At 43.1% G+C, this 12,224-nt stretch overlaps 1 protein-coding gene across 1 annotated transcript in view; it reads right to left on the reverse strand.

The window, feature by feature from the left end:
* Nucleotides 1-12,224, reverse strand: part of CFAP61 (cilia and flagella associated protein 61) — a 106,720-nt gene that overhangs the window by 19,785 nt on the left and 74,711 nt on the right. Inside the window, exons 21-23 of the mRNA XM_010575075.1 lie at nucleotides 6,381-6,673; nucleotides 1,662-1,989; nucleotides 1,069-1,160 (exon numbers count right to left, since the gene is read on the reverse strand). Of these exons, the coding sequence (XP_010573377.1) occupies nucleotides 1,069-1,160; nucleotides 1,662-1,989; nucleotides 6,381-6,673 (713 nt within the window). The remainder of the gene's footprint in view (nucleotides 1-1,068; nucleotides 1,161-1,661; nucleotides 1,990-6,380; nucleotides 6,674-12,224) is intronic.

The following is a 12,224-nucleotide window of genomic DNA, read 5'->3' on the forward strand; positions in this document are numbered from 1 at the left end:
TTCAAAGATGACTCTTATGGTTGCAGCACTAGCTATTTTCTAGCATCTAAGTACAGAGCATCCCTTCCAGAATATATTCTTTTCCTACTAGTCTAGAAATCAACTGAATTTCACTGATTGGCTGTGAAGTTTTATCATCTGTATGCATTTATAGCACCTTATTGCAGGGAGGAAAGAGATTAAGTGCTAAGGCTGAAAGCATATTTTAGTGAAATCCAAATAACACTATCTTACATCCTCTTTATAGGAATCGTGCATCTTTTGAGAAAACCAAATATCAGAAAGTATGGAAATGAACACCTAAGAGGTTCAATTAGTTATGTGATTCATACCTGTTCACCAGCTGTACCTGATTTATATGATGCACCCAGGCTCAGCTGACTGGATTTGTTCTTATGCAAATCTGATGGCAAATACCACCACTACCTTGACGTGCTATGTATTAAATATGTGCTAAGAACTTCAAAAGCAACGTATTCCATATGACTGAGAAAATGACTTGTCTTTCTACAGAATCAAGGAAAAAGAAAGCCATTCTGAAAACAAGAGTACTGAAGAAAAGCCAACGTGATAAGCTCCCAACCTGGGCCGAGACAAATGGCTGACCCACCAGCACTGGAAAAAAAAGGGTCAAGGAGTTGAGCTGTAGTGCCCCATTTAGGGAGCTATTTGAACCCAAAGTGCTACAAATAGTAATGAAGAGTTCAGGGCATTAGGGCTTGACAAGTCTTTCCTGCCTTCAAGGACCACAACCCCTTCGGTTTCGGTTGATTTCATTGCAAAGGAATTAAGAACTGCAGTAAAGAAGTGAATTTACATTACAGTGAATTTACATTAAAATAAATTAAATAGAGATTTGGTCTTTTATGTGGTTTGTTCCATTCCAGAGTTTACTGGTAAGTCCCAGCTCCAGAAGGTCTCTAAATACATACTTAAAACCATGCTTACACAAGATATATACTTTTTTTTAAGATGCACGGTACTTATGCATGTACCTGTGCTATCCTAAATAAGAACATCTTTCCAAATAGAGGATGAAACAAAGAAAACTTAAATAATGTAACTTACATGATCACACAGTGCAAGTTCTAAGTCCAAGCGGATGGGGATTTCTGGTTTGGAAATATGCAAGTAATTATAACCCCCAGGAAGAACACCTCCTGCCATAAATGAGAATATGAGATTTGTTAAATCATAAACAAAGACAACAATAAAGTATTTGTTTGCCCTCCTTCTCCCCTTTTTTTTTTTTGTTTACTAAATGGCTCTAAAAAGAAAACAAGGAACTTCTTTTGTTTTGGTGGACTTCATGTTACAAACTTTTTTTTGGTACTCTTATACATATTGGCACAGTAGCCACACATTGAAAAGTTCTGATTAAAATTTTCTTGATCCTGAACTTGGAATAAAGACACTGAGTTTCACTGGAAACACTCCATATTTACTGCAATATAAACGAAAGTACAACTTGGTCCATTATTAGCAAAAATCTACAGCGTAAGCTTTTATTACAACTCACCTCTCTCCACTGACTATGTAAGGAGCTTTGAGGACTTCACTGCCATTAGATGGCATCTTAGGTGAGATGGACCTACCCTTATTATATAACAGCAAAAATACCAGAGAGTGTATCAAAGTATGACAGAAATCCATCGACATACCTTTAATTTTACACCCTTTGTACATGGGGATGAGTCTATCTGTGCCTTCTGGTGGCTTAGAAAAGGGCTTACGGGTTGGATCAAAGAGATTCAGCATAGATGCAGCAAGCTCAAAGCCAATCTCTTTTGAATTGAAGTTGCTGTGTGTCCATTCATCTACACAGTATCTCCTGGAGTACTTTGTTAAAGGACCAGCAGCCCTGATACTGACATCATTAGTATGGAATTTGGTATCAATCACAAGTCTTCCATCAAAAACAAGGCAAGCATCATTAATTGCCTTAAAGGTTTCATAATCCACTGCTCTGTAGGCAAAGCTAAAAAATGCCTAAAAAAAGAGATGTAAGTAAGTGTAGGTTACTATGTATTAGTTACTGGCTAATTTCATAAATCAAAACCTACGCTTCATTCTGAAAGTTATTTATTTTAATAAACAAGAATATGAAATAAAGTATAATTTTATATACACAGATAAATCCTTCTGATCCAGTATTTACAGCTACTAAAGTTAAAACAAAGACAGTAGAGAGAATTACTAAACTAGACTCATCTACTTCTGGTTATTAGACAAGTTTTATTTTAAAACCTTTAATATTAATTATGTCAAATAGCCTGAGTGGATGTGCATATTTTCTGTGTTAGTATGAGCATACAAAATAGACTTGAACCCTATATGAAGTTGGTTTTCTTCTTTCAAGTGCTCAAGCCAAACTGAAATATGTAACAGAAAAGTACAACATACTTTGTATTTTAGCAGGATAACTGTATATTACAAATATTTTTCCAACTGTTGTGCCTGTTTACCAACAACCTATGTTACTATGGCTACCAGCACAGGGATATTCAATGAAATGGAAAGACAGGAAATTAGAATTGTTCAGAGGAAATGTCATGCTCACTCAAACTACAGCAGCAGAATTTAAGCCAATGGAAGCTGTGGAGGCCAAGAAGTTTGTGAGAGGTACAAAAGGACTAAATACTTTCATGAAAAGGAAAGCGTTCAGATTTATTATACTTGATAGTGATGTAGATTTTGGAAAGCATATCCAAACTTTGTCAGGACTGAAACATATCTCTAACTATTCCAGATCTGGATAACACTTGCTTTAGGAGGCAGGCTAATCTGTACTTCCTCAGTGCTTGGGACTACTGCCCCTGCAGTGGCAGGGCACATATCCAGATGGACATCGGATCCATCTAGATCATCCAGATCAGCCCAGAGGAGGCTGTGTCTGTAAGTAAAGTACTTAGTACCTTTGGCAGTCAGTTACTGAATCTGGTAATGAGCACAGCAGATACCCATTCACTGTTTTGGTTTGTGGGACTGAAAAAAGATGTGACTCCCGTTCTTTGAAAACACTGCCTGTGCTGTCTTACTCCTCCTTACAGAACTGGCCCTGAGGTAGGGATTTATCCTGGGACCAGCATCTACTGAAGCCAGGAGCTTGTCTTGCCCACAGAAAGATTTCAAGGGCATTGAAAGAAAATCACCCTAAATCCTTAAATTCCTCCTCTAAGTCTCAAAGAAAAAAGCCAGTGATAATTCCCTTCTTTTATCTTCTCATGGCACCTGCATAGTCCCTCTCCTAGCACATGAGGAAGCAGATCAGACCTCATCTCCCAAAACAGGAGCTGAGGTGGCACCACCACGACAAGCACTACAAAGCAGGCGGTGCTGGAAGCGGCCACCAATTCGTCCTACGCATGAGGCTTCCGCGTGGAACAGATGTGCACACAGCACGTCACGAACAATGTGCTGGATGCCTGAAGAGACGCTTTGAAATCCAGCGCAGCGCGAGAGCGAGGACTCCAGGGTCCCGCCACAGCCCTCGCCTTTTGTCTGCACACTCCGCACAGACTTTGCACATTGATTAGCAGAGAGGAGCTTTCAAATCAATTTAGAATCATGTACACCTGACATTTCTCTTGATAGGCATTTTATCGGGTTTTCTACATTGCCTAAAAGTAACTTTGAAGAGGCAAAAGCCCATCTGAAATCTGGAACCAAAAATGTGCTCACTAAGGACAAAAGTGCCTGTTCAGATAAAGCCGAGAGAGGTGCTGGGGAATGTAAAACCTGCATCACCTGGAAGTGTCTCAGTTCTGAAACATGAGAAATGAGGAGCAGGTAAGCGAGGCTGGGTCACTCCAGCTTGGAACTGGGGGCCACACGCACAGAACAGTCCCTGCCCCAAGCCCTCACCTCCATCAGAGTGCTACAGATGGCAGAAGCTGGAGAAGCTACCACTGCGAGCAGCATCTTCATAGCTGCCTCTTACAAAGGATAAACTGAATGCTGGCAGAACAAAGGTCCCCAAAATAGTGTAAAACAGGAGTGCACACTGGACATTGAGGGTTAAAAGTAGTAAAAATGACAAGGTTGAGAGATGTTTTAAACAAGATCATGGTCTGCAAAGTGTACAGATGAAGACTGACTGTCTCATTGCTACAATATAGTTTGTGAAGCTTCAGAGCCTTTGTAAAGAGCTCTCCCCTTCATCAGTGCCCTCAGCTTTTAAAATGATTAGACGACAAGTTGAATGTTGCTGCCCACCATCAAGAAATATTACTGTACAGGCTGAGGAAAGGGTGAAAAGTTGTCAGATGAGCATGTGTTAGCTTGCTGCCTTCATCTTGAACAGCCCAAGACATAACTTTATCAGGGCAAACCAGCATCAGTAATACGTCCTTCCCTTAGTGTCAGCCTCAGGGAGGACACGGCTGTGACCTGGGTAAAAGTATTACCCAATTATACCACCAAAGAGCTTTCCTGTAGACTAAAGGGAAGCATCAGATGCTCACAACCGGCTGGATAAGCCAGCCGGAAGAAAAGGCACAGGAGAGGGAAGCAAAGGGAGCTGGAAATTTTAGCAACACTGGTACAGCAGAGATGCGGCAGCAGAGGAGCCAGAGCCTCTGGGCTTGTTTGCATATAAAACAAGTAATGAACTATACACAGTTAAGGGAATCCTAGCCATCTAGTAGATCCAAAACCAGGGAAGCTCTGCGCGTGAGGGCAAGGAGACCACACAGCCCCACATCCTGCCGGCTGACAGGCAGGACAGTGTCACCGGAGGGGAGGGGAGGGGACGGCTGCAACCTCCAGGCTGGGAGCCATCTGTCAGCCCAGGAGGGGAGGGAGGGAGGCTGCTGCTTTAGGGAAAGAGGAGATTTTCTCCCGTTGTTTTTATCCTGCAGGACTCAACAAATTAAGCCCCCAAGAACTGCCAATCAACAGTTGATATTGGCTGAAATCCCAAAAGGCCCAGAGCTGCTGCAGTGCCGATTCCTCCACAGCCTGCTCCCTTGCGAACGCAGCTGCCTTCTTGCTGGAGGCTGCTCTCTGGAGGCCTGTCCTCCTCTGAGCCTGTCCTCCCAGGCGGCTAAAAGTAGATACAGGAGCCTTGCAAGGCAGCCAAACTGGTTTTGGAGAATATAAAGCCCCCAACATCACAAATAATTGCACATCTCTTATCTTAGAGGCTGGGTAAGAGAGACTTCAAGAGGGAAGAACCATGGCTGGAGAAAGGATGGGCACAGGACGGGGGGCACAAAACGGCAAGAAAAACCAACCATGAGGAAATGGGGGTCTTGAAGGAATGGCATAGGCCACACAGGCAAGGTGGTGGGGAAAAGAGGAGGGGGTGATGGGGAGGTGGTGAATGACTATTAAGTCGCAAGAACAAGAACCACATGGAGATCTCTGCGGAAGAAGGTTAAAAATAGAGGGATTTCAGGGAAAGAGGAGAGAACTTGAAGAGCTGCATGAGGAGAGTGGAAGGAACATCACTACTGGTACTGGTATGGGGACCAAGGTCAGGAGACTGCCGGTAAATAAAAGTTCTATGCAAGGCCTTCGCCTCCATCAGGAAGGGCTTAACCATCCATATGGTAAAAAGAAAAGGGTTGGGAAAACCCAATGACTTAGGGCTTTCCAGTGCAGGGGAGCCGGCAGGGACCAGCAACTCGTGGGGAGCTCTGCGGGGGAGGCACAAAGCTCTTACTTTCCAGAATTACAACAGACTTGCTGCACAAAGAAGTGTGCACACAGCAGGACGTGTTGAGGGGGCCATACAGCTTCCTATGGATGCATGTTTTGAAGTGACTCTATCAGAAGTGCTCACTCACATGGATTAGCCCAATAAAGAAAAACAGAACTATTCTGCCCATCAGGAAAGGCTAAAACCTTTCCCAAATCTCACAGTGGGGTCATACTTGTGAGTGTGTGTATAATTTACTTAGATAAGATAGTGATACTGTATATGAACAAAAACACAGTCATTAATGTAGAGGGAGAAAAATCTGTTTAAAATATATTTTAATTAAGTTACATAGTAGGTCTCTCTATCCTAACATTTTTGCCTCCTATTATGACTTACTCAAGTGCACATAACTACAGACAGGAGTCGCTGTACACGTTTAAATAATAAAAGAATTTCTGGAATTATTTAGAAAATTAATTAAGAGTATTTGTCACTCAGCAGTGAACAACTCTTTGAGAGTCAGGTGACTTAAATACATTTTAATCCAAATCAGTCAGGGCATTAACAATGATTTTATTTGGATTTGAAAAAACCCCAATCCTTTAGACTAAAAAGTGAATGTTCAATCTTCTAGAGACAATGAGAAAATAGATAGACCAATGAGGGATTATCTAAATGTGATGGTCTTTGTCTTAAAAAACAGACTGAAGGAAATACAATGAAAGCATATACTTACGGAACACTGCAATTTAAATGGTTTTGTATTAGTAGTGAAAGCAGCACATGTGATAAGGTCTGGGTCGTCGCCTCCGTTCCACTGTGCCAGAATACTGTCACAATAAACAGACACGCCAGCCTTTGATAGTGCCTCCTGAACAGCACTTTCGATTTCGTTGTTGTTAAGGCAAGTAACGTTTGAGCTGAGTGGAGGCTGTACGAGATGTATGCGAGAACCATTAATTCCAAGAGATAAGAGGGTTTCTACCGTGGTGTAAATGTCAATTGTATTCCCATAGACAATGACGTTCCCTAAGGGAAAAAAAGGGGGAAAAATTTCTAAGACGTACAATGAAAACCTTATTAGTATAACTCAGATAATAACACAAAATTGCTCTCTTTGACCCTCTTATTTCTCTGATGCTATGAAGCAAACAATGTTACCTAGCAACAGTAGCTAAGATAATTTAGTGAAGAATCTGTACAAAACATCCCACAAAGTAGGCAAGTACTTAACACGGAAGTACGACATTCATTCTGGCCCCATAATTTGAAATTATTTTGATTGAAAATCCTCTAGGGGAAAAAAAACTTTTTTATTTTGTTTTCCCTTCCCTCCTCAATTTTGCTCATTCAAAGGACTTACTGGGGGAGGGGAACAACACCACAGGAACAAATTAAATACATCATGCAGAAAAAACCCCCACCACAAACTATGGAAAGACCAAGTTATAGAAAACAAACCATTGTGCTATACAGGAGGTCACCAGTGCTGCCGCTTCCTTCTGCAAAAGCCTAACCTCCAGACAATGGAGACGCCCCTGCAGACATACCCCTGTGCTTGCTGCTTCCTATCTGCCAGCTTGTCTCACCAAACTGCCCTGCCGAGGGGCACAGGCAGCCGATGCACTGACAGGCAGCACTGGCAGCTCTGCTCCGCTCTTTGAAGACAGCTGCCTCCCTCCAGTGCACATCGGAGAACGCCCAAAACCTACATGCCTCAAGTACAAGCTCTGAACCAGCCAGTCTCCATCCTTGCACACTGCCTAGGAATCAGCAAGCTTGAGACAGACATTTCTGATCAGTTGGTGTGAAAACAGTGTTTGGATTTCGCTGCTCCTTTTGCAGTGCATTGTCACTAGAGCAGAAACCACTATTTAAACCAGCTTTGTCTTTCCACTCACTGGGGAAAAGGAGTTCTGATTCAAACCCACACCTCCCACCTTCCATTGGAATGCCCTTAACAACAAAGCTGCAGGCTATATGGTAGGATCTTGCAAATTCTCTTACTGAACCGGTGCCACTTCAAACTGCATAGTTAAAGCTGAGAGTGAATACGTGAGGATGGGAGGGAAGCAGGTTCTGTGTGAGCATAATGTGACTCTCCAGCCTAATGGGTAAAGCCCTCCTGGCAACAAGGGAGGCAGAGCTGGGATGCATCAGAGCATCTGTATGTTTCATCTAAGGATGGTTTAATATAAAACATATAAACATTGCTCTGAGCAGGGACTGAAACATGCTCCTCTCCTTCCTGTTCCCTCTGTCCCCCTGCTTGGAATGGAAACCATTTTTCTGCTCCGTGATCTACTGAGCCTTCAGGTAATCCATGCAAATGGCACAGCTCTCGTAGGACAGACTGGGAACTCCTCTCCCGGTGGCTAAGGACCCTTTGCTACGAGGGCCGCAGCCAAGCTCCTGCCCGAGCAAAGGAGGATCGAGCCCAGGCTTGTGGGCTCCTCCGTGCATGCAGCAGTAAGCATGCACACAGCCACCAGCTCTGCGCCTGTGCTGTGCTAGCTCAAGCTGCAAGGCCAAGATAGATGGAGGAACATCCAGCGTGTGAATTTTGACAGACCTTCAGTAAGACATCAGCTCCTGCACGTTAAGTCTGATGGGTGTTTCAGTATGCCAAGAATCTGCTCTGTCAGCATAAGGATGCATCAAATGCACTTTCCCAGTGCTTTTAATGTCCCACACCTGGGCAACACTGCTTGTCAGCAGGTGCATTTATTGCTTTCTGGGAAATCCCTGGCAGAAATAGGAAATAATTGAGCCATACCTACACAAGCTAACATGTAAACATTCTTGCAAGAGAGGACACCATACACTCCAGGATGAAGCTGGGAGAAAGAAAATTGCAGAAAAGCTCACACCCCCCCAAGTGTCGCTTTTCCAGGTAACGTAAACCAGAAGAAAGCCAGTGCACAAATCCCAGGCCATCCCAGGCTCATCCAGTCTCAGACTGAAGCTGAAGGATAACACAGAGGATACAGGGCTTTGTATAAGACAACTTAGATACGGCAGAAGTTTCTCTACGAGCTCTGTGAAAATAACTTGTAGTCTGGCGTTGAAGGAAAAGCATAGGGTGGAATGGTCTAATGACAAATCTTGTTGGAACATATGAAGTGTTTCAGGAATGGCCTTTAATTGACATAAACAGCAGCTGGCACTGGCTCCCCACAGACTACATAGCAGTTACTGCGATTAGAATTTGGACAAACAGCTGACTTTTCCTACATAACTGGCTTGATCTTGACTTTAGGCAGCATTTGTTTTCCTACATGACACTGCAGTAAGAAGTGATGAGCAGGTAAGAGTGCCTCATGCAACTAACTTGCACGTTTATCTTGGCATTGGCATTTATGTCTCTCTACAAGTGATAGCATCCGCTACAACCTGAATTTTATTATTTCATAGGCTAAACTGATTTCACTGGGACCATGTTTTACTGCATGAGACACAGAGCAATACTAAACAGAGCATTCACAAAGCCCTAGCTCCCAAGAATATTAATGATAAAAATTGTTAACAGATGTTCTATTATTCCCCTTTGACTACAAGGTTATTTTATTTGTCCATATCAGTTTGGCTACTTGTAGCTGCCAGATAAATGTATCTCTTCATAACTGCCAGAGAAAAGAATTGCCCCATGATTATACATGCTCAGAAATGTTGGAAAGCATATTTTTACTGTTCACATCAGTGACCAGAGGGACAGAACAATTTTACCTGCAACAGTATTCATCTGAAATCATAAGAAAGAGATCTTACTACTTGCATAAATGTAATACAGAATAAGTATAATGTGTGATAATGGGAATTCCATCCAACGTGTACATTGCTAAGCTGACTTTCTAAGCCAGAAGAACCCTTTCCATCGCTCCTGCCTACAAGGACACCTATCTGTAGGCAGCACTCTCCTCATGAGAGAGCCAAAAAAGAAGGAAGACGTAAGACTGTTCCATTTTTTTTTTCACTGCTGCAGCAGGGTGTAATGCAAGAAGTAAACAAGGAGCACTAGTGGTGAAATACAAAGTTCGATATATTAATTTTTAGTAATCTACTGTGCTAATAGTGCAGATAAGAATGTGGTACATGGATGCTGACAGCCTCACATTACATTTACACATTTTCAATTAGCAAGGGCTGAAAAACATAAGCAGCTGAAGAGGATGCCGTGGCTGGGAAAGGGGAATGAGAAGTGCTTACCAAAGGCATAGGCTAGCAAAGTTTTGTTCTGACTTTAAGGCAAGTAAGTCTGCGCAACTGAGAGATCCTCACCATTTGGCAGAACCAGCCTCTTTGGAGGGAAGTTCAGTTATTGCATTATATGTTGGCATTTCTGTATATATGAGATCAGATTCAAGCCCTGCATTTCTCAAGGAAAATTAAAATTCTGTTTTATATGGTAATATTAAATACAACTCCATTAGATCAAGGAAAGCAGTGCTCCTTTACTGACCTCTTGTAAATCAACAATTTACGGTTTCTGCTTATTACAATATTAGTGGCTTTTTAGATTACAGTGCTAGTAGACTAGGAACTACAGATATTCATTATGGACTGAAATTATGCTCACTGGACAGATAGCAGTTCCTCAGGATGCTTTTATTATTTAACTACATGAAAATGTATCTATCTGTGAGTAAACATAATAATCTTCCACAGAAAAAAGCAGCCATAAATAAAGACCGTTAGAGTAGTTTTATCATTTATTACTAGAATGTCAGCGTTCTGCGGCAGAGCAGGCTCATTCATTTTCCACAAGTGGAAGCACAAGATTTCAGTGACCCTAGCATGACCTGAATCTTTTTAGTTTGCAAAAGCTAAAGGAGAAAACCAGTATTAGCTAAAGCATCAGTGGCTCCGGTTGGTGATTCATGCACTGGAATTTTAATGCGATAGTATTCCTACAAACATGCTTTTAATAAGGCAGTAAACTATGTTTAGGTAAAGAGAAAAAATAATTGCTCCATTTTGGGCCATTAAAGCAGTTTTGTTCCTTACTTTACTCCCATCCTACTTTTTATTTTCATGGAAAGCGCAGAGCTAATAGGAGATGAATTTCAATTAGTCACAATTACAGTTATAATAGGTTACATGCATTAGGCGGCTGGGTTTCATCAGAGAAGCCGCAGCAGCAGCCGTCGGGGCTGGTGCTCACCCTGCTCCCAGGCCCTCGGCAGCAGGAGGTCATTCCGGAGCCACCAGCACGACCGGCCAGGAGCAAAGGCCTCCCACCCCAGCTCAGGGGACCCTGCTGCAGCCCACCATGCTGCAGGTGGCCAAGGGGCTGGCAGCAGCAGATGTGGCTCACCGCTTCTCCCATGGGCTCCTCGAGCAACACCCGCTGCTGAGTGCCGGCCAGATTCTCCCGTCACCTCTCCTGAGGCGAGGAGGAGCCCAGGGAAGAAGGCTGCAGTGAGCACGCCGCTGCCCATCCTTGGCGGCACAGCCACTGCCGGGAGCACCGTTGCTTCCACCACGGCGTGCACGCAACGCCTCCCACCAGCACGTGCTACCAGGCTGATCCTGCTCTACTTACAACCCGCAAAAAAGCATCCACTGATTCCATCCAGAATGAAGTGGCACCCAGTGCTCACAGAGGGAAGAAAAGCTATTAAAAACCCTACCTTAACTCTTAATTAAAAGCTGCTCTCAAAATCAGTGCCACCAAATGAAGATTTCATCCAATTAGGCTAATAAGACTCACATTGTGAAGCTCAGTGATTAACGCTTTCCTTTAAAAAACCTCCAGAAGTAGAGGTGGTCTTGAAGGCACATTCACTCTCCCTCATCCGGGGCTTTTCTCCCCCAGCCAGGGACCGGTGGGAGCTGCTCCTTGCCCCAGCCCCCGGGCTGGCTACGTGGGACCCTGGTGGGGGGGAGTCATCCAGTGGCCCAGCCAGAATGAGGCTCCGCACAGCAGGCTCCAGACTACTTTTGATAAACATAGCAAATGGCTGAATAAGAGGAGCACAAATAGAAGCAAGTTGCGTGGAGAAAAGACCATGTATAAGCTGAGAAGAATTATTATTGTGTCTGAAGTGGGAGGATGAAATGTCTATTTCTGTGCAGCTACAATAACCAGCATATATAGTTTTACTAGGCACTTCATTTTCTTTAAACATAAGCAAATCTTATTTGTTAACGTTTTGAATTCTAACATGTTTAAAGCAGGTTAGTAGGAATTTGACAAACAATACTTTAGTTTTGATGAGATTAAATACATGAGGTGTAATATTACTATTTATTGAAGGCAAAACTAGGATCTGTAGAATTTCAGAGATGAAAAGTAAACAGAAACATAAAACTTTGGTCATCCCAGTAGAGCAATAGCATGGCCTGCAGAGAGCTGACAGACATCCAAATCAATTGCTGAGCTCCACAGGAGCCTTGCCTCTGCGTCTCCGTGAGCCTGTTGCCTGTTAGGCTGCCGCCAGAATAGGCTAGGGTCTGAAAAGTGGACTCATTCTCAGAAAGAGCAGGGATCTTGGACACAGCTATGATCAAGTCTGAAAGAACAACATTCGTAAGAAATATAGCTGGAAAAAGAAGCTGGGTGAGGAAAAACAGAAACAGA

Source organism: Haliaeetus leucocephalus, unplaced genomic scaffold (genome assembly GCF_000737465.1).
Source record: "Haliaeetus leucocephalus isolate CR32 unplaced genomic scaffold, Haliaeetus_leucocephalus-4.0 Scaffold450, whole genome shotgun sequence".
In the NCBI taxonomy this organism is placed as follows: Eukaryota; Metazoa; Chordata; class Aves; order Accipitriformes; family Accipitridae; genus Haliaeetus; species Haliaeetus leucocephalus.